The 27,820-nt window shown below is 46.0% G+C and overlaps 1 protein-coding gene across 1 annotated transcript in view; it reads right to left on the minus strand.

The window, feature by feature from the left end:
• MARCHF6 (membrane associated ring-CH-type finger 6) overlaps window positions 1-27,820 on the minus strand; it is a 1,058,737-nt gene that overhangs the window by 902,903 nt on the left and 128,014 nt on the right. Inside the window, exons 6-7 of the mRNA XM_069219690.1 lie at window positions 15,031-15,199; window positions 5,200-5,392 (exon numbers count right to left, since the gene is read on the minus strand). Coding sequence (XP_069075791.1) covers window positions 5,200-5,392; window positions 15,031-15,199 — 362 coding nt within the window. The remainder of the gene's footprint in view (window positions 1-5,199; window positions 5,393-15,030; window positions 15,200-27,820) is intronic.

Genomic DNA, 27,820 nt, shown 5'->3' on the forward strand with positions numbered 1-27,820 from the left:
ATGTGGCAGCTTTACATATGTCAGCCATTGGTATGTTTCCTAAAAATGCCATTGACGCACCTTTGTTCCTTGTAGAATGTGCTCTAAGAGTGATCAAAAGTTGTCTTTTTGCTTTGATGTAGCATGTTTGTATGTATTTAACAATCTTGCTAAGCCTCGTTTAATATAGGATTGCTTTTAGGTGGTTGTTGGAAAGCAACAAAAAGTTTTGTTTTTCTAAAATCATTGGTTCTGTCTATGTAGTACATAAGAGCTCTTTTGAGATCTAGGGTATGAAGAGCTCATTTTGCAACTGAGTCTGGCTGCGGAAAGAAGACTGGCAATTCCACTGTTTGGTGGATGTGAAAAGGAGATACTATTTTTGGTAGGAATTTTGAATTTGTTCCAAGTACAACTTTATGTTTGTGCACTTGGAAAAAGGTTCTTCAAAGTGAAGGCTTGCATTTCACCAACTCTTCTTAAAGAAGTAATAGCTACAAGGAAAGCGACCTTCCATGTTGAATATTGAATTTGACAAGAGTGCATGGGTTCAAAAGGTGATCCCATGAGTCTGGTAAGTACGATATTTAAATTCCATGATGGAACAGGTGGTGTTCTAGGTAGAATAATGTTTTTTAATCCTTCCATGAAGGCTTTAATAACAGGAACTCTCAATAGAGAAGTATGTTGAATATTCTGTAAGTATGCAGATATTGCAGTGAGGTGTATTTTGATGGATGAAAAAGCCAAATGTGATTTTTGTAAATGAAGTAAATAGCATACAATATCTTGTATGGATGCTGTAAGTGGGTCAGTGTTTTTAAATTGACAGTAGTATGCAAATCTTTTCCACTTGTTAGCGTAGCATTGTCTAGTAGTAGGTTTACATGCTTTTTTAATTACTTCCATACATTCCGGTGGAAGTTTTAGGTAACCAATTATATGACTTCAGGAGCCAAATCGCTAGATTGAGAGCATTGGGATTTGGATGCCTGATTTGACCTCTGTTCTGGGTAAACAAATCCGGTCTGTTTGGGAGTTTGGAATGGGGTACTACAGACAGATCTAGGAATGTTGTTTACCAATGCTGACGTGCCCATGTTTGTGCTATTAGAATCATGGTGAGTGATGTTTGACGTAGTTTGCTGACTAGAAAAGGAAGGAGTGGGAGAGAGGGAAAGTGTAAGCAAATATCCCTGACCAATTGATCCACAGAGCATTGCCCTTGGATAGAGGATGTGGGTTTCTGGATGCGAAGTTTAGACATTTTTTGTTTTCGCTTGTTGCGAATAGATCTCTCTGGTGTTCCCCACTTCTGAAAGTACCTTTGAAGTACTTGGGAGTGAATCTACCATTCGTGTGTTTGTGGGTGATTTTTGCTTAGGAGATCTGCCAGCTGATTGTCTATCCCTGGAATGTATTGTACTAATAGATTAATGTGATTATGAATTGCCCATTTCCATATCGTTTGGGCTAGCAGGGACAGTTGAGATGTGTGTGTCCCGCCCTGTTTGGCGAGGTAATACATGGTTGTCATGTTGTCTGTTTTTATGAGAACAGTCTTCTGTTTGAGAAGAGGTTGAAACGCCTTTAGAGCAAGAAATACAGCTTATAGTTCTAGGTTGTAAGGAAATGCCTCCTTGGCATGATTACCCCCTGACGTTTTGCCTTTGCTGATGCTAAGTTATGATTTGAAAGTGTGCTGGGACCCTGCTAACCAGGCCCCAGCACCAGTGTTCTTTCCCTAAACTGTACCTTTGTCTCCACAATTGGCACAACACTGGCACTCAGGTAAGTCTCTTGTAACTGGTACCCCTGGTACCAAGGGCCCTGATGCCAAGGAAGGGCTCTAGGGGCTGCAGCATGTCTTATGCCACCCTTGGGCCCCTCACTCAGCACATGCACACTGCCTCACAGCTTGTGTGTGCTGGTGGGGAGAAAATGACTAATTCGACATGGCACTCCCCTCAGAGTGCCATGCCAACCTCACACTGCCTGTGGCATAGGTAAGTCACACCTCTAGCAGGCCTTACAGACCTAAGGCAGGGTGCACTATACCACAGGTGAGGGCATAAGTGCATGAGCACTATGCCCCTACAGTGTTCTAAGCCAAACCTTAGACATTGTAAGTGCAGGGTAGCCATAAGAGTATATGGTCTGGAAGTCTGTCAAACCCGAACTCCACAGCACCATAATGGCTACACTGAAAACTGGGAAGTTTGATATCAAACTTTTCAGCATAATAAATGCACACTGATGGCAGTGTGCAATTTAATGTAAAATACACCCAGAAGGCATCTTAGAGATACCCCCTGAAAACATACCCGACTTCCAGTGTAGGCGGACTAGTTTTTGCCAGCCTGCCACACACCAGACATGTTGCTGGCCACATGGGGAGAGTGCCTTTGTCACTCTGTGGCCAGGAACAAAGCCTGTATTGTGTGGAGGTGCTTCTCACCTCCCCCTGCAGGAACTGTAACACCTGACGGTGAGCCTCAAAGGCTCACCCCCTTTGTTACAGCGCAACAGGGCATCCCAGCTAGTGGAGATTCCTGCCCCTCCGGCCACTGCCCCCACTTTTGGCGACAAGGCTGGAGAAGATAATTAGGAAAACAAGGAGGAGTCACCCACCAGTCAGGACAGCCCCTAAGGTGTCCTGAGCTGAGGCGACTCTTACTTTTAGAAATCCTCCATCTTGTGGATGGAGGATTCCCCCAATAGGATTAGGGATGTGCCCCCTCCCCACAGGGAGAAGGCACAAACAGGGTGTAGCCACCCTCAAGGACAGTAGCCATTGGCTACTACCCTCCCAGACCTAAACACACCCCTAAATTCAGTATTTAGGGGCCCCCAGAACCTAAGAAACTAGATTCCTGCAACCTTAACAAGAAGGACTGCTGACCTGAAGCCCTGCAGTTAAGACAGAGACGACAACTGCTTTGGCCCCAGCCCTACCGGCCTGTCTCCCAACTTCGAAGAAAACTGCAACAGTGACACATCCAACAGGGACCAGCGACCTCTGAAGCCTCAGAGGACTGCCCTGCAACCAAGGACCAAGAAACTCCAGAGAACAGCGGCCCTGTTCAACAATCTGCAACTTTCTGCAACAAAGAAGCAACTTTAAAGACTTCACGTCAAAGCCGCGGGCTAACCAGCCTGAGCCCCGGGAGCCACCAGGCCGCACATCACAAGGGGTCGCGGGGAGCCGCGGTCCGATCCGACCTCCCGCGCAAGACTCCCTGCCGCCAGCCAGCAGCAACACCACACCAGGCGATACCGCGCGCTCCACCCGGCCGATCAAACCAGCCAGGAAAGCTCGCGGCAGTGTGCCTCCAATCGTCCGATCCAGCCAAGGCCAGGCCCTCCACCTCCGCCGCCAATGTTTGCGCGCCGGAGGCCCGGGCCGTGTCTCCACCGCAGCAGCCGGCAGCACCTGCACTTCCGCAGTGCCGCCCGGCCAGAAAGGCTTAAAGTTCACCACCCTGACAGGGTAAATAGGAGTATGAGGCCCCAAGCCTAGCAGAGCCTGGCGAGGTGCCGGCCATCTTGCCGGCAGGCTAGCTACACCCCCCTACAATCCAACGTTATATGGCTGGGATAGGGTATGTTTAAAAACGGATATAATGTGATCGGTATGAATTACGTGTCCTTCACACATATCAGGTCAGGTCAGGTCAGGTCGACATATTTCAGCACACTTTTGCCCAAAAGGGTCACTGGCTTTCTTCAGGACCAAATAATCAGCGGATCCCAAAGCGGATTATTGTGTTTCCATCCCTGAATTTACTCAAGCAGGAGTGTGTGGTGCTCGAGTGAATTCAGGGACGTAAACACCACGATGTAAAACATAACAGATGTGACTCTGTAAAAAATAGAAGGAGTAGGTGATTCTCTTAGTAAGGAGCAGTTGGGCACCACAAGTATGGAGCTTGCAAAGTCATTGCACTAAATTGACAAGTCCAAGAAGGTAAAACCCATAACTGGGCACTTTGGGATCCGCTGATTCTTTGGTCCTGAAGAAGCCAATGACCCTTTTGGACAAGAGTGGTCTAAAACATGTCGACCTGACCTGAGAGGTCACAGTTACATAACGGCTTTCTAGTGTCAAAGATGTGAATTTCTACCCTTTAAAAAATGTGCAGCAACTAAAAAAAAAAAAAAAAAAAAAAAAAAAAACACTTGAATACCAATGGTGCTCATTTGATGCAGAAGAATGTTTTCTGTAGTGAGAATGAAAAAGAATGTAAAATAAGCTATGTCATTAATCTTCACAAAGTTGCTCAGAGGACATGGATACAGCAAGTGGGCAAACGGTAGCTCTACTGGTAACAATGTATAGGGAGTTCTAGCCACAATTAGCTTAAATCTAGGGTAAGGTTGCTTAATTTGTTTGGAAAGCAAGGGGTTTATCCACCTCCCCCACACAGATGAAGACAGAAAATGTGTTTTTGGGATACAGCTATTATTTAGATTGAGCCCTTATCATAGTCATTCCCCTCAAGTACATTTCTGCTTATGGAGATATTTTTCTATATAGTATTTCAAACTGTACACCATCCATGTGCTCTTATCAGCGAGAAATCCTGTTGTGTCAATTAGATTTGGCTGAGGTTGAAACTTTAGAAAGAAGTGCACAGACTCCTCCATAACATGTGAGCTCTACCTCTACGAGATGAAACACTGGTCAAGGATAACTACATTCCTCTTTAATGTTTACCAAGTTCGAGGTAGTGTGTGTGTGTGTGTTGACGAATGAAGAGCTAAATGCATAAAGGAATAAGCATGTTGTGGTTTGCTATATTTGGAAAAATAACAGGAATGTCCTGCAAAAAGTACCTTAAGAGGTGAGGGTCTGGTCATCAAAAAGACGTTGATTATTTTGACCATTTACTTTTTACTACAGAATCAAAGCTCCACATCACAATAGTCGAGATTTAGAAGAGAGACCAGAATAAAGCATTAGGTTTTTGGTGGTACCAATGTATCATGCGGAAATAAATGTCAAGAAACAGGTTGCAGATGGGCCTTATAATTAGAAAGTGAGCCATTCTACAGATATCTTACTACCAACGTTACACACCAGTAGGGCACATGCCAATGACAAGTTAAACATCCAAGTGAAATGAAAATACCAATTAATGCAGACTGACAGAAGACGTGACAATTAAAGGGGTCACAGTTGGAAAAATATATAAATGCCATCTCTTTTGTACACATTACCCTGAGCGCCATTGTTTGCATCAGCAGCATCTTCAACCACAGCATCCTCTTCATCTTCATTGTCTTCGTCCTCCTCTTCAGCTTGTTCTTCTGGAATGTCTGGGTTTTCACCTACAACTGCATTCTCAGCTGGTGGGTTTGCTGGTTGGTTCTGAACAGCATTTTCTGCTCCCTCGTTTGCGGCAACCTGAGCCTGTCAAAATATATATTACCTTAATTACAAGACTGGTTTATTTAACTTAAATAATTGTGAAACCAGATTGTTTCTTCTGTTAGCACTGTAAGCTCTTCTGTTACACTTTGCATAATCTTGACTACCACTAGGTTAGGTATCAGCACTATAAAACAACATAAAACGTTAGGCCATGTAATTAAAGATTAATTTTTGGCACTATTTCAAGAAGGCAAGCATTTGTGTCTGCTGTTCATCAATACACAAGCTCAGCTGTACATTCTTTCATTAAAAAATCTCTGCACTTTGTCTTTTATGTATGACTAGTTATGCCTTTAAATATGAAAGAAAATGAAAACAAAGTTGCCTAATGCCCCTTAGCGCACGTAACTAAGTAGATCATACTTGCAAAAGGAAGCCCTGACTAAGAACAGAAAATCAGAGGCAGAGTTTCTAGTCAAAAAGTACCTATGACTAGGCTGTGATGCAATACGCAAGAACTGTTTAAGTATTTTGTGTTGATGTAACCAGGGTACATCAATTTAGTACATGTTATCCACTGTATTACTGGGAGTTGTTATTCCATCTTTTGCCATATATGTGGGAGTGTCTGGTTGTAAGCATGCAGGACCAGACTACCTTTTTATAGCACAGCCCTGTTTTTTCAAGCCTACAGCGGTAATGCTAAATTTGTGTGTGAAAAGAAATGCTAGAAAAACGATTTTTTCAATACAAACTGTATGAATACAGTAGGAAGTTGGCTCTGTATATACTATTTCAAAGTAAGAAATAGCGTGCACAGAGTCCAAGGGATCCCCTCAGAGGTAAGATAGTGGCAAAAGTAGATAATTCTAATGCTCTATTTTGTGGTAGTGTGGTCGAGCAGTAGGCTTATCAGAGGGTAGTGTTAAGCATTTGTGGTACACACACAGGCAATAAATGAGGAACACACACTCAAAGACTTACTCCAGGCCAATAGGTTTTTATATTGAAAAACATATTATCTTAGTTTATTTTAAGAACCACAGGTTCAAGATTTACAGTAAACACTTTAAATGTAAGGTACTTCACTTAGATACTTTAGGAACTTTGAATAAAAGCAATATCATATACAGTCTTTGTAAAAATGTCAATAAGCTATTTTCAAAGTGGACACAGTGCAAAAATCAACAGTTCCTGGGGGAACTAAGTAAAGGTTAGACTAGGAGGTAAGTAAAACACTTACAAGTCTCAGTCCTGGGACATAGGCAGCCCACAGTTGGGGGTTCAGGGCAACCCCAAAGTTACCACACCAGCAGATCAGTGCCAGTCACGTGCAGAGGTCAAAGAGGTGCCCAAAACACATAGGCAACTATGGAGAACAGGGGTGCTCCGGTTCCAGTCTGCCAGCAGGTAAGTACCTACGTCCTCGGGGGCAGGCCAGGGGGGTTTTGTAGAGCACTGGGGGGGGGGGGGGGGGGGGAGAAGACAAGTAGGCGCATAAAACACACCCTCTGCGGCACAGGCTCGGCCGCGTGCAGTGTGCAAAGCAGGCGTTGGCTTTCAGGTAGATAACAATGGAGGGACCCGGGGTCATTCTAGCGGTGCAGGTAGGCACAGGGGGGCTTCTTGGGACAGCCACCACCTGGGCTAGGCAGAGGGTCGTCTGGGGGTCACTACTGCGCTGAGGTTCGGTTCCTTCAGGTCCTGGGGGCTGCAGGTGCAGTGTTGGTTCCAGGTTTCGGGTCCCTTGTTACAGGCAGTCGCGGTCAGGGGGAGCCTCTGGATTCTCTCTGCAACTGTCGCAAAGGGGGCTCAGTGGGGTCGTCTCTGGTTACTCACGGGCTTGCAGTCGCCGGGGAATCTTCACTGTGGTGTATGTTCTCTGGATCTCGAGCCGGGGGCGTCGGGTGCAGAGCGTGAAGTCTCACGCTTCCGGCGGGAAACATGCAGTCTTTGAAAGTTGCTTCTTTGTTGCAAAGAAGTAGCTGGTTTTGAACAGGGCCGCTGTTCACAGGAGTTTCTTGGTCCTTTAGTCCATGGCAGAGGTCGCTGGTCCCTGTCGGATGTGTCGCTAGTTGTAGGTTTTCGAAGTTGGAGACAGGCCGGTAGGGCTGGGGCCAAAGCAGTTGTCATTTTCCTCCTTCTCTGGAGGCTTGTAGGTCAGCAGTCCTTGTTTCTTCAGGTTGCAGGAATCTGATTTCCTGGGATCTGGGGTGCCCCTAAATACTGAATTTAGGGATGTGTTTAGGTCTGGGAGGGCAGTAGCCAATAGCTACTGTCCTTGAGGGCGGTTACACCCTCTTTGTGCCTCCTCCCTGTGGGGAGGGGGGCACATCCCTAATCTTATTAGGGGACAGGGGGGCTTCTTGGGACAGCCACCACCTGGGCTAGGCAGAGGGTCGTCTGTGGGTCACTACTGCGCTGAGGTTAGGTTCCTTCAGGTCCTGGGGTCTGCGGGTGCAGGTTTAGTTCCAGGTTTCGGGTCCCTTGTTACAGGCAGTCACGGTCAGGGGAAGCCCCTGGATTCCCTCTGCAGACGTCACTGTGGGGGCTCAGGGGGGTCATCTCTGGTTACTCACGGGCTCGCAGTCGCCAGGGAGTCCTCCTTGAGGTGTTGGTTCTCTGAAACTCGAGCCGGAAGCATCGGGTGCAGAGTGAGAAGTCTCACACTTCCGGCGGGAAACGTGCAGTCTTTGAAAGTTGCTTCTTTGTTGCAAAGAAGTAGCTGGTTTTGAGCAGGGCAGCTGCTCACAGGAGTTCCTTGGTCCTTTAGTCCAGGGCAGATCTCTGAGGCTTCAGAGGTCGCTGGTCCCTGTCAGATGTGTCGCTGGTTGCAGGTTTTCGAAGTTGGAGACAGGCTGGTAGGGCTGGGGACAAAGCAGTTGTCGTTTTCCTCCTTCTGTGCAGGCTTGTAGGTCAGCAGTCCTTCTTGTTTCTTCAGGTTGCAGGAATCTGATTTCCTGGGATCTTGGGTGCCCCTAAATACTGAATTTAGGGGTGTGTTTAGGTCTGGGAGGGCAGTAGCCAATAGCTACTGTCCTCGAGGGTGGCTACACCCTCTTTGTGCCTCCTCCCGGTGGGGAGGGGGGCACCTCCCTAATCCTATTGGGGGAATCCTCCAAAACTAAGATTGAGGATTTCTAAAGGCAGGGGTCACCTCAGCTCAGGACACCTTTGGGGCTGCCCTGACTGGTGGGTGACTCCTCCTTGTTTATCTCATTATCTCCTCCAGCCTTGCCGCCAAAAGAGGGGTCAGTGGCCGGAGGGGTGGGCATCTCCACTAGCTGGGATGCCCTGGGGTGCTGTAACAAAAGGCATGAGACTCACCACCAGGTGTTACAGTTCCTGAAGGCCGAGGTGAGAAGCACCTCCACCCAGTACAGGCTTTGTTCCTGGTCACAGAGTGACAAAGGCACTCTCCCCAGGTGGCCAGAAAATCGTCTGGTTGTGGCAGGCTGTCAAAAACTGGTAAGCCTAGCACTAGGAGTCGGACTGGTATTTAGGGGGCATCTCTAAGATGCCCTCTGGATGCATTTCACAATAAATTCCACACTGGCACCAGTGTGCATTTGTTATGCTGAGAAGTTTGATACCAAACTTCCCAGATTTCAGTGTAGCCATTATGGAAATGTGGAGTTCATGTTTGACAAACTCCCAGACGATATACTCTTTATGGCTACCCTGCACTTACAATGTCTAAGGTTTTGCTTAGACACTGTAGGGGCATAGTGCTCATGCACATATGCCCTTACCTGTGGTATAGTGACCCTGCTTTAGGGCTGTAAGGCCTGCTAGAGGGGTGACTTACGTTTGCCACAGGCAATGTGGGGTTGGCAAGGCACTCTGAGGGGAGTGCCATGTCGACTTAGTCATTTTCTCCCCACCAGCACACACAAGCTGTGATGAGGCAGTGTGCATGTGCTGAGTGAGGGGTCCCCAGGGTGGCATAAGACATGTTGCAGCCCTTAGAGACCTTCCCTGGCATCAGGGCCGGTGGTACCAGGGGTACCAGTTACAAGGGACTTATCTGAGTGCCAATTATGGAAGCAAAGGTACAGTTTAGGGAAAACACTGGTGCTGGGGCCTGGTTAGTAGGGTCCCAGCACACTTTCAATCATAACTGGCGTCAGAATAAGGCAAAAAGTCAGGGGGCAACCATGCCAAGGAGGCATTTCCTTATACTAACCCACTTGAAACAACGGGGGTACACATTGCTCTGCTGCAGTAGTCACACCTCACCCTGGCGGAGGCGGACCGCCTCCGCAGGGACTGGCAAAAACAGGTATATGCCACTGCTTACTCTGCCTTCAGGAGGGGAGTGATGCTTTAGGTTCGAGCGGGGGTCCCCTTTGAGACTATCTCGGTGGACATGGATAAGGAAGGTCTCCATTTTGGTAGAAGGGTGACTTAGCGACTGGCCTGGTTTTCTGAGGGTACATTCCATACAGGTGGGACCTTTAACAGTGTTCTTGATCCAGACATGGACCGATCCCTTTCCCCACTACAAGGAGCCGCAGTCTACATAGTGGTTGCTGCTGCTTTAGTGGCTTGGGTTGCCCACTGGGGTATGGAGGACCCCTGGCACACTCAACACCCAACAGATACGGACTCCTTTTATTCACACCGCTACCAGGTCCACACCAGGATTGACCAATTTGTCTGCACCAAGTCTCTTAGCGCCTGTAACTCAAACAGAATATCTGGGCCGCACTGACGTTGCAAACAACTGACACACACTCACCCATACCAATCTGACTTTTACACCATGTGGCTTTGGAGGACGTAGACTTTAGAGACGCGCTGACAACCAAGATTACATACTTCTTCACCTTTAACCCAGGGACAGCTTTGAGTCAGAGTAGCGAATGGGAGGCTTTCAAAATAGTGGTACGGAGGCATTGCCTGGCCAGACAGTGGGAATCCGGGAGTGGGGGACCTGGAACATGACCTTCGTCGGTTGGAGACCGATTTGCACGTGTGGGATAATGAGCAAGGCAGGAGTCCTTGGGCACTTCCATGATTGCTGGAAGCAAGGGGGCAGTATAATGTGGCTATGGAACACCTCTGAAGCCACGACTACAAAGCTTACGTGAACCGGGTCCACGAGGAGGAGGGGAAGGTGGGAAGACACTCAGCATGGTTGATTCGCCCAGAGTCCAAAGGTACTCCAATCATTAGCCTGATGACAGCGGAGAGGATGGTGCTATTTTCGCCCATGCACGTTAATGAAGTGTTCAAGAACTATTATATGTCCCTATATTACCTACCAGAGGGAAAAACATCAGAGATGTTGGATGACTTCTTGGGAAGTCTTCCGTTGCAGAACCTCCCTGTGGCAGAGTGAGAGACCCTTGGGGCCCCAGTGATGCATATGGAGGTCAGAAATGTCATTAGGACCTTGGTGACAGGTAAGACTCTGGGATCGGATGGCCTCACCATGGAGTTTTACAAAGTTTCTAGGAGATCTGACACTGACATTGACCAAGATGTCTGCTGAGGCTTATGAGAGAGGAATTCTTCTGGTTATGACCAGAGAGGCCTTGGTGATCCCTCCAACTAAATCGCCTCTGAGAAATGTAATGGTAGTAGATGGTGGTAGATTTCAGACCCCTTTCCATGCTAAATACTGACTTTAAAGAACTAAGTGAAGTACTGGCCACCAGACTATTGCCTTGAATGCAGGCTCTGATACATGGTGACCAGGGTGGATTTATACTCACCTGCAGTACCTCGCATAACCTGAGCAAACTTTACTCAATACTTTACGCCTGTGATCGTCTACCTCATCCAGCTGCGATGAATGTGTTGGTGGATTTGGAGAAGGCCTTTAACATGGTGCCATGAGGCCACCATGCTCAGAATGGGGCTGGGAACTACTGCCTGGTCGAAGTGGGTCAGACTGCTTTATTCAAGTCCAATTGCAAGGGTTAAGTCAGGACACACACTCTCAGAGGTCTATGAAATCTATATAGGCACCAGACAGGGATGCCCGTTATCCCTTCTTTTATTTACCATGGCCATTGAGCCACTAGCAGAGAGGTTTCAGAGAGAGGGACAGGACTAGGGCATAGTGGTGGGAGAGACAAAGCACATTATAACACTGTATGCAGATGATCCTTATATATCCTTATATATATACTTTATTCGACCATGGGTCATAAAAGTTACACATTAAATTATACAAAGAAGGTGCATTTGTTCCATTATACTTTCACACTGGCATAAAATAGAGTTTAGAATAAAAATAGCTTCTATAGGCCATGGCCTACTATAGTCCACCATTGTTCCCGATACATAACTTAACATTTAGATGCCAAGGTTTCTGAACATCTGCTTCATAGTGTTAAAAATAATACAAATATTTAAGGCTCTTAAAACAATATGAGATGGTTTCAGATTCAAGTTTCCCAGGTGGTACCATCACCAAGATAAGTGCAAGCTATCAGGCCCATGATTTAAGCTTTAGAGTGCTGAGTTGATGTTACATAATAGTACAGTTTCTTGGTAGTTTAAGTGGCATACTTTAGTAAGGGCGCCTGCAACCGGCACAATCGTATAGGCAAATTTAGGCACTGTCAAGTCATTAAAAACACAAGCACAATGTAATAAAAGCTTATATAGTAACTAAAATGGTTATCAGATTCATGTTAAAATGGCACTAATGCCAGACAAGTGCATAAAAATAGCTCTTTGCGGCGAACACTAGTGATACAGTAGCAGAACCACAAAATGATTACCCACGTATTATCTAAGAAAAATCTGTTCCAAAGCCCTGTCTAAACCACATGGTCAATAATTCATCATCATCATCATCATCATCAACTTTGTTCGATCCATGGCCATAAAAGCACATAAAACAAGATAATAAATAATTCTTAAGGAATAAATAAGTACACATCTTTAACTTGGTGTAAAAACATTAGGACAATAACTTGAATTGCACATGTGGCTCTAAAACTTATCTATAAAGGGATGGGACTTTGAATTACTTTTTGGAGACGGCATCGTATGCGCCAAGCTGTTGCTAGATACTTGCTTACTGAGAGAATTACATCGGTTGAATTATGGCTTTTTAGAACCCGTAGAGCCAAAGAGCAGTTCTTGAATCCCATGTCCCTGCAAATATTGCGAATCCATTTTAAACGTGGAATCGCATAGGCTGGGCAGAAGAACATGAAATGCTCAATGGTTTCGAAAGTACTGCCACAGGCAGGGCATATATCGGGAAGATTAGTCGGCCCCCACCTATGAATCAGTGACAACAAGGGCAAAGAGCCAAAGCGAAACCTTGCATATAAGCTCTTGCCCTGCGAATCCGGTATCACATCCAAATAGGATTCAAACTTTGGGGACCATTTAATATCAATGAAGGAATTAGTTAAGCGACCATGGGATTTGTGAGTTATGTAGTTATCCTTAACATAAGACCAATAGGTTAACTTTAAAACGTTTTTGTGCCGTCTCTCTAATTTATGGGGATTATCCCAGTAATCGCCCAGACCCAATAGCCGGAGCCAATGGGCCACATGGCGAACCCAGGGAAGAGTATTAGCGTTTTGGCATTTCAATAGATCGAGTAGTGCGGCCTTGTATATATCTAGTTCGGGGGTTGTCCACAACCTAATCCAATAGAGGAGAGGTCTTAGAGTAGCTAGATCTGCTACTCGGCTTAACCCCAGATCTAGAAATAATGGGAGCAAGGGTGTGGTACGTGGACATGCAATTAAGGCCCTTGCAAAATTGTTTTCCCCCACACTGATCTTGTTACAGTTAGCGTAACCCCATACCTCCGCTCCGTACAGGGCTGCACTTTGAGCCTTAGCTGTATAAATTTTTATTGCTGGGGAACTACTTTTGTAGAGGTGCTTTGATAAAAACGCAATATAGATGAGGCTCTGTGTTGTAGGAGCCCTGCACTTTTTGTAATCTGCTCTTCCCATAATAGTTTGTTAGTTAACCTAACTCCCAGGTAATCTATAGAGCTTACTTCCTTCAACAGTACTCCCTCAATATGGATGGAACATTTTTTCCTAGGTCCCTTAGATAACACCATCAGTTTAGTTTTGTTAATATTAACCTCCAACCCATGATCACTACAAAATTGGCTAAACCGGTCAACAAGGGTTTGCAACCCCATTGGTGTCTTAGAGATGAGAAGTGAGTCATCGGCGAAAAGCAAGATGGGAATTTTTTGTGTATTCAGGGAAGGGGCATCATTCTGGCCTATGGACACAGTCTTTACTACTTCATTAATAAATACGGTAAACAGTAGGGGGGCTAGCACACAACCTTGGCGAACTCCTCGTCTAATTGGGATCCGCTCTGTCAGTTCGCCTTGTTCACCCCACCTCACTTGGGCATAGGTGTTCTCATGTAGTCGTTTTAACAGGAGTAAAAGATCCTCTGGGACTCCCAATCTACCCAGCACTTCCCACAGCTTGGCTCTTGGGACCAGGTCAAAAGCCGATCGCAGGTCTATAAATACCACATACAGGCATTGCTTGGCCACAAGAACGTATTTCCAATGCAATATGGCTAATCGAAAGACCTGGTCTATCGTGCTAGTTTTTGCACGAAACCCTGCCTGTAAATGAGAGAGGATTTGGTGCTTCTCGACCCAGTTGATTAGCCTCTGCAAAATTTGTTTAGCAAATATTTTTTGTAGGTTGTCTATGAGGCTAATTGGCCTGTAGTTAGCTGGAAGATTAGCATTTCCTTTTTTATAAATGGGTATGATCTCTGCCCCCTTCCATGTATCTGGAATTAGCCCCCCTGCAGCTATGCTATTTGAGATGGCATTAATATACCAGGACCAAATGGATGGTTCCGATCTATAAAGATCTCCAGGGAGCTTGTCTGGTCCAGGTGCTTTGCCAGGTTTTAGGCTAATTATAGCCTCAAGGGTCTCTTCTATTTTAAAGATAAGGCAACCCTCGGGGACACACTGAGCCACCACTTGGAGGGCCATGCTGGAGTTTGATTCCAACAATTTAGTTGGAGAGTGGACCACATTAGTGTCCATTGGGCCTTCTGGTAGGGCATAAAGAGTAGTAAAATGCTCTACCCAGCTTTCTGGTTGAATATGGTTGCTGGGACAGCTCCTGCCTCCATTTTCTCTTTTGGACAGAAGTTCCCAGAAACGCTTGTTATTCTTCTCTCTGGAAGCATCTAATAGTTCCTGCCACAGGGAATCCTCCCACCGCTTTTTAGCGTTAGACAAGGTTACTTTGTATAGAGACCTGGCTTGTTTAATTTCCCCCTGGGAGCCAGACATTACTGCTACTCTTAACCCGGACTTGTCCTTTGAACACCTCTCATCAAACCATCCCTTGCGTGCCCCTGTCCCTTCATGTGGCTTATACCGCTTTGTTTTATAAAAGAACCCCCGTAGCTGGGTAGTCATGGCACAATGACTGCTTATAGGGATTGTTTATTCATTACTAATAAAAGGTTCTTGTTGCTTTGTATCTATATAGCACTCCATTTAAAATGACTAAAACTAAAAAGTGATAACTTGGTTTTTAGCTACCTGTAGGCAAGAATATGAAGGAGGCAGGCAACAGGGTATGACCATATTTTCCTCAATTGACAATTTGTCTCTTTTTTGTATAACACTGATGACATTTTTGTTCCATAGATATTAACAATATTTAAGCATAGGCATCATATTATTTTACCTCATTCTGCGGTCCAACAACATTGACAGGCTGTGGTTGATTCTGTTCCAACCATGGTGGAGCACCACCATGAACTATTTGCTCTCGCAGCCACACTAAACTAATGAATGCACAAAGGGTGCAGGTCACCACAAAACAGCCCTGCAAACAGTCCGCCAATAAATTTTCCCTGAAAAAGAAGATCAAAAGTCCATTAATGCTTTTGACAAAAGATTAAAGTTAAACACAACAAATGCTCAGTTTCCATAAAGGAAGGCAAACAAGATTGATGCCCAATAATACAAGCATTGGCAAAGCCAATTGGTGTGGCCTATGCAAGAGCTTTTGGCTTTGCCAATATGTTTTAGCCATTTTGTACACCAGACTGGCTGCTGTTCAGCATGGCTAAAAGTTAGTGGAGTAAAGAAGAATGACGTTGAGTGAAGGGTCATAAAGTAGAGCGTCATGCAGTAAAGTGGAGTGTAATGGAGAGGTGTAGAGAGTCATGGAGTGGTGTAGAGTGGAGTTTCATGGAGTGGTGCAGAGTGGAGTGACACAGAGTGTTGTGGGGTGTCCTGCATGGAGCAGAGTGCCATAGAGTTGGGTGGAGCAGAGTAGAATTTCCCAGACTGGATAGCCAGAGTGTTGTGGAGTGGTGTAGAGTGGAGTTGCGTAGATTCTGTTGCACAGAATGGAGTAGAGTGTTGTAGAGTAGAGCGACTTACAATGGAGTAGATTATCAAAGTGGAGTGGTGTGGAGTAGTGTAGTAGACTGGAATGGCACAAAGTGGAGTAGAGAGGCGTAGAGTGGAGTAAAATGGCATGGAGTGAAAGAGGGAGTTGCATGGAGAGTCATGGAGTAGTGTTGTAGAGTGGCGAGGCAGAGAGTTGAGTAGAGCGTCAGAAGAATAGAGTTTAATGGGGTAGAGTGTGGTGCAGAGCAGATAGGCATACAGTGCTCTGTCGTAGAGTGCATTGGTTTTGAATACGGTGGTGTAGAGTGAAGTGACAGCGTAGAGTGCACTGTCGTAAAGTGGAATGGTGCAGGGTGGGGGAGAGTGGTGCAGAGTGCAGTGGCGCAGAGTGGATTGTTTCAGAGTAGAGTGAAGTGGTACAGAGTAAAGAGGAGTGATGTAGGATAGAGTACAGAAGTGTTGAGTACAGTAGCATAGAGTAGTGCAGAGTGCAGTTGTGTGGGGTGCGGAAGAGACCAAAGAGGCACAGAGTGCAGTTGAGCACGGTGGTGTAGAATGAAGTGACAGCGTAGAGTGCAGTGTCGTAAAGTGGAATGGTGCAGGGTGGGGGAGAGTGATAGAGTGTAGTGGTGCAGAGTGCATTGGGGTAGTGTTGGCTGGTGCAGAGTAAAGTGCAATGGCATAAACTGCAGTGGCACAGAGTGAAGTGGTGCAGAGTAGCGTAGAGTTCTGTGGTGGAGAGTGCAGACTTGTAGGGTTCAGTCACAGAGTGCAGTTGCATAGAGTGCAATGGAGTAGCTCAACGTTAGTCTGTTGCACAAGTATCTAAAATCATTGCAAACAACTCAGGGGGAATATTTATAACTTCTTGGCGCAGGGCAGCACAGCAAGACACTTTGCGGCGCTGCCCTGTGTCAAAGGGAAAGGGCAGGAATGTGCCATATTTAAGAAATCTGATGCATTCCTGTCCTTTCCCATTGCGCTGATGCGGTTCTGGCAGCCTAGTGCCAACATAGGCACCCTTGCACTATGGTGCAAGGGTGTTAGCATTGTAGGCAGGACTGTTTTTCTGCAGGAAAGGGACCCTCAACAGCACAAAACAATGACAGGAGGCTTTTTCCTCTTTTTATGCTGCAGAATGCAGCACGAATAGCAAAAGGTATAAACAAGGAGAAATAAATATTTCTTCTCGTTGCGCCAGGGGAGGCATAAGGTTTTGGCACAGCCCCAGGTTCAGAAGGTCTTGTATATCCGGGGATGTGTCAAAGTTCATGGGTGAGGCATCAGTACACCCACTGCAATGCCCATGAAACGCCTGCCTTGTGCAGAGTAAGGCAACGCAACGATTTGTGCTGCCTTGCTCCATATCAATGAGGTCATTCAAAGGCAGGCAAAGGGGCTTTGCATGGCCTCAGAGATATGAATTCAAAGTTTGCACCACCAATGAATAAAAAAAAGTGACGCAACAGTGACACAAGAGGCTCATAAATATGCCCCTCAATACTTATACATTAAAAAGTCAACACACAGACCACTGAAAGTACAGTTCAAACAAAATATATCACAGCCTGTATCATGTCGAAAAACAAGACATAAAAGTCTCCGCCAAAGTAGGAAGCAATATGATTATACAGACTGAAAGTTTAAAAAAGAAGCCAATACCATCTATACAGATGGCAATCACATGGATCCGCACTAGCTTAGGTGCCACAAATATCAACCTCTTTGAAGCACCACCCTAAGTAACAAAAGAAAGGCCAGATGGGTTAGGTAACAGCCGATTCAGACCCAATCCACTAGCCTTAAAAGACTAATAAATCCATACACCCACCCCCTTTCAATGAACGTGGGCCAAGGGACAGACAGCTGGGTCTGATGCAGTCTCTGCTATACACTGCTGAATGACTTGTATGGAGTGAGTGAACTCACAGAACTGCAGACTACTCATATTGGGTGGGGAATCATCAAAAGGGAAAAGGTGCAAGTGTGATTCGCTATCTATCGCAAAGTAATCAAAAAGAACAATCCTCCATCCTTTATTGTCCATTAACAAGGTGCAAAAGGTTCTGTTGTCATTAAGCATCAGAACTGCTCAGTCAAAAGAAGGACATGCAAATCAGGGACAATACCCTGGTGCTCAAGAGTGCTGGCTCTGGACTTGAGGTTTGAGTTCATGGTGTTGCACTGTTACGCATCAATTACGCCACTGCCCTAATTCTTGCATTTAATTGTCTCAAGTCCCCTTTCAAGCAATCCACCGCTGCAGCTTTACAGACCTTTGATGTTCAATTGCCTGAAAATTGGTAGGAACTAACACCTAAGCAAGGACAAAAAGGGGCGCACGCATATAATTTGTGGAAGCGATTCCTGTCTAAAACCACAGCCCCTACATGAAATGCTTGGGATGCCAGTCAGACAACCGCACTTACATGCTGTAATTGGAATTAAACCCAACCACAAAAGTTGTAGCTCGATATTGAGATTAACTGGAAGTGACAGATGCGTTGGGAGTTATTGATTGATACAGAGCAGACTTTAGATCTACAATTCTGGATCTTGCACAGTGTCCCACAGGAGTCCTTTTAAGATTCCAGGCTCAAGTGTTGAAAGCTTTTTACACCAAAAAGAAAGCTGGCATTGAGGACATACTCTTGACGAGCAAGTCTGAACTCCTATCTGAGCCTGTACTGTGCTGACCGGTAGCTTAAAGAGAAGCCTATAGCATCAACACTGGGCCCCGTCAATCCAGCTTAATATACAATTTAGGTAGGCAAGTGCTCCTTATGAAAGCATGGGCGTCAGGTAACATTCAATAATTTTACAGATTGACAAATCCAGGCCAGAGAAGTTCTTAAAAAGATGATGGAAGGCAAAAGTAAGAGTATTAGCTGAAGCAGCCACAGCCTCAATATGATGAGTTAGGAGGCCTCTGTCGTTTAACCAGATCCCCAGATATTTGATGCTGGGTACTCTTTCTACCTTCTGGCAATTTACGAACTGTGCTCCTTTTTGCTGCTCCTTTTGCCGAAGATTAAGATCCAAGCTTTTGTTGTGTTCATGCTGAGCTTATTAATCTTGCAATAATCAGCCAGGCAGAACAAAGCTCTTTGGAGCCCAATTGCAGTTTGATCCAAATGTATTGCGTCATCGGAGTATTGTAATACATGATCCCTCTGCCCTAGAATTTCAGGCGGGAAGCACTTTGAACTGCTGATATCCTCATTCAAGTTCACAAGATATCATTTGAGAAGAGGGTCAGAATGAACGAGTTACTAGCCTTCGGTAACGACTTTTCTGGTGGATACATTAGCTACCTGTGGATTCCTCACCTAATGAATACTCCCACTGCGCCAGCACTCGACGGAAATCTTCTTCCTAGCTTCTGCACGTCGACGAGGAAGTCACATTTGCCCACGCGACGCCGTCTGACGTCATACAGGCAATAAGAGGTCCTCGCCGACGTCCGTACCAACATTTTTTACGTGCCTGAGAATAATAATCCATTGAGATGAAAGAACAATAGCAATATTTAATGACATCTCAAACATACACATCATTCTAAGAAGTCGGTCCATTAATTCTTTTTTTTTTTTTTTTAAACAAGTAAATAAATATATGAACTATATATATATATATATATATATATATATATATATATATATATATATATATATATATATATATATCTATCTATATCTATATCTATATATATGGAAAATGTCACTTACCCAGTGTACATCTGTTCGTGGCATTAGTCGCTGCAGATTCACATGCTGTGCACATCCCGCCATCTGGTGTTGGGCTCGGAGTGTTACAAGTTGTTTTTCTTCGAAGAAGTCTTTTCGAGTCACGAGACCGAGGGACTCCTCCCATTTCGACTCCATTGCGCATGGGCGTCGCCTCCATCTTAGATTGTTTTGCCCGCAGAGGATGAGGTAGGAGTTGTGTATGCTAGTAATAGTGCCCATGCAATGGAGTGAATGCGTATGTCCATAATAAAGTTTTAAGTAATATATTTACAAATGTACAAATGTTTAAGATCTACTTCTAAACGGCTACAGGCTCCCGGGGAGGCGGGTGGGCGCATGTGAATCTGCAGCGACTAATGCCACTAACAGATGTACACTGGGTAAGTGACATTTTCCGTTCGATGGCATGTGTAGCTGCAGATACACATGCTGTGCATAGACTAGTAAGCAGTTATCTCCCCAAAAGCGGTGGTTCAGCCTGTAGGAGTTGAAGTAGTTTGAAATAATGTTCTTAATACAGCTTGACCTACTGTTGCTTGTTGTGCAGTTAGCACATCTACACAGTAGTGCTTGGTAAATGTATGAGGCGTAGACCATGTTGCTGCCTTACATATTTCGTTCATTGGAATATTTCCTAGAATGGCCATGGTAGCACCTTTCTTTCTGGTTGAGTGTGCCTTTGGTGTAATAGGCAGTTCTCTTTTAGCTTTAAGATAGCAGGTTTGAATGCACTTAACTATCCATCTAGCAATGCCTTGTTTTGAAATTGGATTTCCTGTATGAGGTTTTTGAAAGGCGATAAATAGTTGTTTTGTCTTTCGAATTAGTTTTGTTCTGTCGATGTAGTACATTAGTGCTCTTTTGATGTCTAATGTATGTAGTGCTCTTTCAGCTACAGAATCTGGCTGTGGGAAGAACACTGGTAATTCTACCGTTTGATTTAAGTGGAACGGTGAGATTACTTTTGGTAAAAATTTAGGATTGGTCCGTAGAACAACTTTATTTTTGTGTATTTGAATAAATGGTTCTTGAATGGTAAATGCTTGAATTTCACTCACTCTTCTTAGAGATGTGATGGCAATTAAAAATGCAACTTTCCACGTTAAGTATTGCATTTCACAAGAGTGCATGGGCTCAAAAGGTGGACCCATGAGTCGTGTTAGGACAATGTTGAGGTTCCATGAAGGAACTGGTGGTGTTCTTGGTGGTATAATTCTCTTTAGGCCTTCCATAAACGCCTTTATGACTGGTATCCCAAACAATGAAATTGAGTGCGTAATTTATAGGTAAGCAGAAATTGCCGTAAGATGTATTTTAATGGAAGAGAAAGCTAGGTTAGATTTTTGCAAATGTAGTAAGTATCCTACTATTTCTTTTGCAGATGCGTGTAAAGTTTGGATTTGATTATTATGGCAGTAATAAACAAATCTTTTCCACTTATTTGCATAACAGTGTCTAGTGGTAGGTTTTCTAGACTGTTTTATGACCTCCATACATTCCTGTGTGAGGTCTAAGTGCCCGAATTCTAGGATTTCAGGAGCCAAATTGCTAGATTCAGCGATGCTGGATTTGGATGTCTGATCTGTTGTTTGTGTTGTGTTAACAGATCTGGTCTGTTTGGCAGTTTGATATGAGGTACTACTGAAAGGTCTAGTAGTGTTGTATACCAAGGTTGCCTTGCCCATGTTGGTGCTATTAGTATGAGTTTGAGTTTGTTTTGACTCAACTTGTTTACTAGATATGGAAGAAGTGGGAGAGGGGGAAAAGCGTACGCAAATATCCCTGACCAGTTCATCCATAGTGCATTGCCTTGAGACTGATGTTGTGGGTACCTGGATGCGAAGTTTTGGCATTTTGAGTTTTCTTTTGTTGCAAATAGATCTATTTGTGGCGTTCCCCACATTCTGAAGTAAGTGTTCAGTATTTGGGGGTGAATTTCCCATTCGTGGATCTGTTGGTGATCCCGAGAGAGATTGTCTGCTAACTGATTCTGAATCCCTGGAATAAATTGTGCTATTAGGCGAATGTGGTTGTGAATCGCCCAATGCCATATTTTTTGTGTTAGGAGACACAACTGTGTCGAGTGTGTTCCTCCCTGTTTGTTTAGGTAATACATTGTTGTCATGTTGTCTGTTTTGACAAGAGTGTATGTGTGGGTTATTATGGGTTGAAATGCTTTTAGAGCTAGAAATACCGCTAACAGTTCTAAGTGGTTTATATGAAACTGTTTTTGGTGAATGTCCCATTGTCCTTGGATGCTGTGCTGATTGAGGTGTGCTCCCCACCCTGTCATGGATGCATCTGTTGTTATTACGCATTGTGGCACTGGGTCTTGAAAAGGCCGCCATTGGTTTAAATTTATACTGTTCCACCATTGAAGCGAGATGTATGTTTGGCGGTCTATCAACACCAGATCTAGAAGTTGACCCTGTGCCTGTGACCACTGTGATGCTAGGCACTGTTGTTAGGGCCGCATGTGCAACCTTGCGTTTGGGACAATGGCTATGCATGAGGACATCATGCCTAGGAGTTTCATTACTAATTTGACCTGTATCTTTTGGTTTGGATACATGGCTTGTATGACATTTTGGAATGTTTGGACTCTTTGTGGACTTGGAGTGGCAATTCCTTTTACTGTGTTGATTGTTGCTCCTAGGTATTGCTGTGTTTGACACGGCAGAAGGTGTGACTTTGATTAATTGATTGAGAAACCTAGTTTGTGTAAGGTTTGTATGACGTAATTTGTGTGTTGTGAACACTGTTTTTGCGTGTTGGTTTTGATTAACCAATCGTCTAGGTACGGGAACACATGTATTTGCTGCCTTCTGATATGTGCAGCTACTACTGCTAGACATTTGGTAAAAACTCTTGGCGCAGTTGTTATTCCGAATGGCAACACTTTGAATTGGTAATGTATCCCTTGGAATACAAACCTTAGGTACTTCTTGTGTGAAGGATGTATTGGTATATGGAAATATGCATCCTTTAGATCCAGTGTTGTCATGTAGTCTTGTTGTTTGAGCAGTGGGATTACTTCTTGTAATGTAACCATGTGAAAATGGTCTGATTTGATGTATGTATTTACTATTCTGAGATCTAGTATGGGTCTTAGAGTTTTGTCTTTTTTGGGTATCAGAAAGTACACTGAGTAAACTCCTGTGTTTAGTTCTTGTTTTGGTACTAACTATTGCTTCTTTTTGGAGCAATGCTTGAACTTCTAGTCCTAGAAGATTTATATGTTGTTTTAACATATTGTGTGTTTTCGGTGGAATGTTTGGAGGGAATTTGATGAATTCTATGCAATAACCATGCTGGTTAATTGCTAAGACCCAAGTGTCTGTTGTTATTTCCTCCCAATGTTTGTAAAACTTGGTTAGTCTCCCCCCCCACAGGTGTTATGTGTTGGGGATTTGTGACCTTGAAGTCACTGTTTGTTTGGAGGAGTTTTGGGACTTTGGAACTTTCCTATGTTCCTTGGAAATTGTCCCCCTCTATATTGTCCCCGAAAACCTCCCCGCTGATACTGGCTCTGGTAAGTGGGCTTTGTTTGTGAGGCTGTGGCTTCTGTGGTTTGCCCTCGAAATTGTGTTTTTCGAAATGTGCCTCTGCTCTGTGGGGAGTAGAGTGTGCCCATGGCTTTGGCCGTGTCAGTGTCTTTTTTAAGTTTTTCGATCGCAGTGTCCACCTCCGGCCCAAACAACTGCTGTCCGTTGAATGGCATATTCAGCACAGCTTGCTGTATCTCTGGTTTAAATCCTGATGTACGCAGCCATGCATGTCTCCTTATTGTTACAGCTGTGTTGACAGTTCTAGCAGCTGTGTCTGCAGCATCCATTGCTGACCGTATCTGATTATTTGAGATACCCTGTCCTTCTTCTACTACTTGCTGCGCTCTCTTTTGGAACTCCTTGGGTAAATGTTCAATAAGGTGTTGCATCTCATCCCAATGGGCCCTATCATATCTGGCTAGCAAAGCTTGCGAATTTGCAATACGCCACTGGTTTGCTGCCTGTGCCGCCACCCTTTTGCCTGCAGCATCGAATTTTCGACTTTCTTTATCTGGAGGTGGTGCATCTCCTGAAGTATGAGAGTTGGCTCTTTTGCGCGCTGCTCCCACTACAACAGAGTCTGGTGTTAGCTGTTGTGTAATGTACACTGGGTCTGTTGGTGGCGGTTTATATTTTTTATCTACTCTTGGAGTAATGGCTCTCCCTTTAACAGGCTCCTCAAACACTTGTTTGGAGTGTTTTAGCATTCCGGGTAGCATAGGAAGACTCTGATATTGGCTGTGTGTGGATGACAGTGTATTAAAAAGAAAGTCGTCTTTAATGGGCTCTGAATGAAGGCTGACATTATGAAATGCAGCTGCTCTTGACACCACTTGTGCGTAGCCTGTACTATCCTCTGGTGGCGATGGTTTAGCTGGATAGCATTCTGGACTATTGTCTGACACTGGTGCGTCATAAAGGTCCCATGCGTCAGGGTCATCTTGACTCATTCCTGTATGAGTTGGGGATTGCATCATTGGTGGAGTGGCTACCGGTGATGGTTGCGGAGAGTGATGTGGGGATGGTGGTGGTGTTACTTGTTTAGCCACTTTTGCGTGTGGCTGTTTGTCTTTGTCTTGGAAGGCACGCTTGCGTTTCATTTTGACTGGAGGAAGAGTGCTGATCTTCCCTGTATCTTTTTGAATAAAGAGCCGTCTGTGTGTGTGATCTGGCTCTATTGCCTGTAATTCCTGTCCAAATCTATGTGTCTTCATTTGTGTGGACACTCCTTGTTCCTCAGTATAGGAACTTGTTTTCGGTTCCGAGGCCGGATATTTCGGTACCGAAACCTTTTCGGCTGCTTTTTTTGGCTCCGACGAAACCTTTTTTTTACTTTCGGCGTCGTGCTCTCTCGGTGCCGACCCGTTTCGGTGCCGGTGTCTCGGTGCCAAATCTTCTCTGAGCCACTATCTCGGGCCCGAGATTGCTGTGTGCCGGTATCTCGACCGGAGTCGGATGACTTCGACACCAGCTCGCCCTTTTTCGGTGCCGATGAACGGTCGCCTACTTTTCGGGTTAATCCATGGCCTGTTGGCGGTGGCGTCCCCTGGGCTTTAGCGCTTTTCTCGTGAGTTTTTGTTTTCGACGTCTTACTCACGGTTTTCGGCGTTTCTTCGGGATCGATCTCCTCAGAGTCCGACTCCTGGGTGGAGAATGTTTCTTCCTCCTCCTCGAAACGCCCTTGTCCTGTTTGAGGAACCAATTCAAAATCCTCAGGTCCAGGATTGGTCTCAACCGACCATCCTTCTTGGGAATCAGGAGGTACCTCGAGTAACAACCTTGACCCCTTTCCTGCTCTGGAACCAACTCCATCGCGCCCTTTGAAAGGAGGACTTGAACCTCCTGTTCTAACAACAGGAGGTGTTCTTCTGAACAATAAGATGGGCGGGCGGGATGGGGGGCGGAAACTCCCGAAAGGGAAGGGTGTAGCCTTTTCTCACAATGCTGGTAACCCAGGAGTCTGAAGTGATGACCTCCCACTTGTGGAGAAAATACAGTAACCTCCCCCCTACAGGAGAAGAGTGAGTGGGAATTGGTGGAAGCCTAAGGCTGCTTCCCCTGCTGCACCCCTCCAGAGGAAGAGGCAGAGTGCTGCTGAGAGGCTCACCTGGTACGGACCCAACCCCTCCCTCTAAAAGATCGATAGGCGAGAGCAGAGGTAGGCTGCTGGAATTTCCCCCGAAAGGAGGAGGAGCCACGACCAAATCCTCGAAACCTCCTAAAAAATCTGGAGGAGGCAGAAGTGGCTTGCAAGCCTAGCGACTTGGCCGTGGCCCTGCTCTCCTTAAACCTCTCTAAGACCGAATCCGCCTTGGCACCAAAGAGCTTGTCCCCATCAAAAGGGAGGTCCAGCAGGGTCGACTGTACATCCAATGAAAACCCTGAGTTACGAAGCCAAGCCTGCCTCCTCGTAACTACAGCAGTGCCCATTGCTCTAGCCACAGAGTCAGTTGTATCCAACCCAGATTGGATAACCTGAGTTGCAGCAGCTTGAGCGTCCGAAACCAGATTCAATAGCCCTTGAGGGATCTCCGTATGCGTAGATGTAATTTCGTCCATCAGAGCATAAATGTACCTCCCTAAAATACAAGTAGCATTGGTGGACTTTAATGCCATGCTACATGACAAGAACACCTTTTTGGATGCCATGTCCATCTTCTTGGAGTCTCTATCCGATGGCACAGATGGAAAAGACCCAGGCGCAGACCTTGCCGAGCAGGAAGCCTGGACCACCAAGCTTTCAGGTATTGGATGTCTGGTAAGAAAGCCAGGATCAGCCGGTGCAGCCCGATACCTCCTAGCCACAGACCTATTGACAGCCGAAGAAGACACCGGCTTCTTCCAGACCTCCAAAACAGGTTCCAGCAGCGCCTCGTTGAACGGCAAAAGTGGTTCTGCTGATGTAGAGGCCGGGTGCAACACCTCTCAACAGATTCTGCTTCGCTTCAGTCACCGGCAAAGGCAGATCCAAAAAGTTAGCTGCCTTCCTGATAACAGCATGAAAAGTGGCTGCCTCTTCCGTATACTCCCCAAGAGATGACAAGTCCCACTCAGGGGAAGTATCTAGGCCACTAGCTGTGTCCAGCCCATGGAGACCCTCACAAGAGTCCTCAATCTCTCCTTCCTCCAGGTTCTGCTGGTACTCCTGTTCTTCCAGGAGACGGAGAGCAAGCCTCCTCGAGTGCAGCCTCTCCTCAATCCTCGGCGTCGACATGGCGTCAGCAGATGTCGAAGAACAACGCCGATCTCCAGATCCGTCCGACGTCGGGTCTACAGGCGCCGCAGGTACCTTCGGCGCCGAACCAGGAGTCGGATGGAGAGAAGACTGCTTCGGAGTCGTAGAAGGCCTAGACGGCGTCACTGGCCGAAACACTGAGGCCGCTGGAGCCGAAACACTCGGAGCTGAAGTCTCTGGAGCCACCGGAGCCGACACCGGCGCCGAGCCCACGTTCCCCAGGGGGAGAAATGGCATAAAGGGTGCTGGTCGAAGCGGAGCCGGAGCACCCATGTTAAAAGCCAAAGGGCCCGAAGGCCCAGCCGGTGCACCACCTGGAGCCATCTGCTGAAAGATGGAAAACATCGCATTTAAAAATGCAGTATTATCGGCTCCAGGGGCCGGAAAAGCCGGGTACTGGGGTGCCTGGATCGAAGGCGAAACCGACGCCGGCCTTGTCGTCTGTAACGTCGGAGAAAACAGTTGAGGCTGTGGAACCTCAAACACTGAAGGCGGTTGGCCCGAAGACCCGGGCGAAGTCGGTGAGGCTGGAGAAGGCAACAGCGTCGAAGGATGGGGAGTGACTGTGGGACTGACCTCCCAAGTCTTCCGACGCCGAGTCGATGGCGACCTCGACCAAGACCTCTTTACTCGACCGGCGCCGTGATTCCCGACAACGCCGGGAGTCCCGATGACGCCGACGAGACTTCGGTGACGAGGATTTTCGATGGTGTCTCTTCTCCTTCTTTTTCGACTTCGCCATAAAAAGCTTGGCCTCGCGCTCTTTCAGGGCCTTCGGATTCATATGCTGGCATGAATCACACCTGCCAACATCATGATCGGAACTTAGACACCACAAACAGTCAGAATGTGGGTCTGTTACCGACATTTTGCCCCCACACTCACGACAGGGCTTAAAACTGTCGAACAGCAACAGTAGCTTCCTCGAAGATAACCGTTTCGAATGGCACGGAAAAAAGGGAACTGACGTCGGCGAGGACCTTTTATTGCCTGTATGATGTCAGACGGCGTCGCGTGGGCAAATGTGACGTCCTCGTCGACGTGCAGAAGCTAGGAAGAAGATTTCCATCGAGTGCTGGCGCAATGGGAGTATTCATTAGGTGAGGAATCCACAGGTAGTTGTATCCATCAGAAATAATCTTGTTTAAGGCCCTAGTTATTATAAAACTTTGCTGTAGAGGACCACATACTGGACATTCGTACTTTGACCCAGGTGTTCATGTAAAGACCTAAGGTGTCCTGAGCTGAGGTGACTCTGACTTTTAGAAATCCTCCATCTTGCTGATGGAGGATTCCCCCAATAGGGATAGGAATGTGCACCCCCTCCCCTCAGGGAGGAGGCACAAGAGGGTGTAGCCACCATCAAGGACAGTAGCCATTGGCTACTGCCCTCCCAGACCTAAACACACCCCTAAATTCAGTATTTAGGGGCTCCCCAGAACCTAGGAAACTAGATTCCTGCAACCTAAGAAGAAGAGGACTGCTAAGCTGAAAAACCCTGCAGAGAAGACGGAGACACCAACTGCTTTGGCCCCAGCTCTACCGGCCTGTCTCCCCACTTCTAAAGACACTGCTCCAGCGACG

This window comes from Pleurodeles waltl, chromosome 2_2 (assembly GCF_031143425.1).
Source record: "Pleurodeles waltl isolate 20211129_DDA chromosome 2_2, aPleWal1.hap1.20221129, whole genome shotgun sequence".
Lineage (NCBI taxonomy): Eukaryota > Metazoa > Chordata > Amphibia > Caudata > Salamandridae > Pleurodeles > Pleurodeles waltl.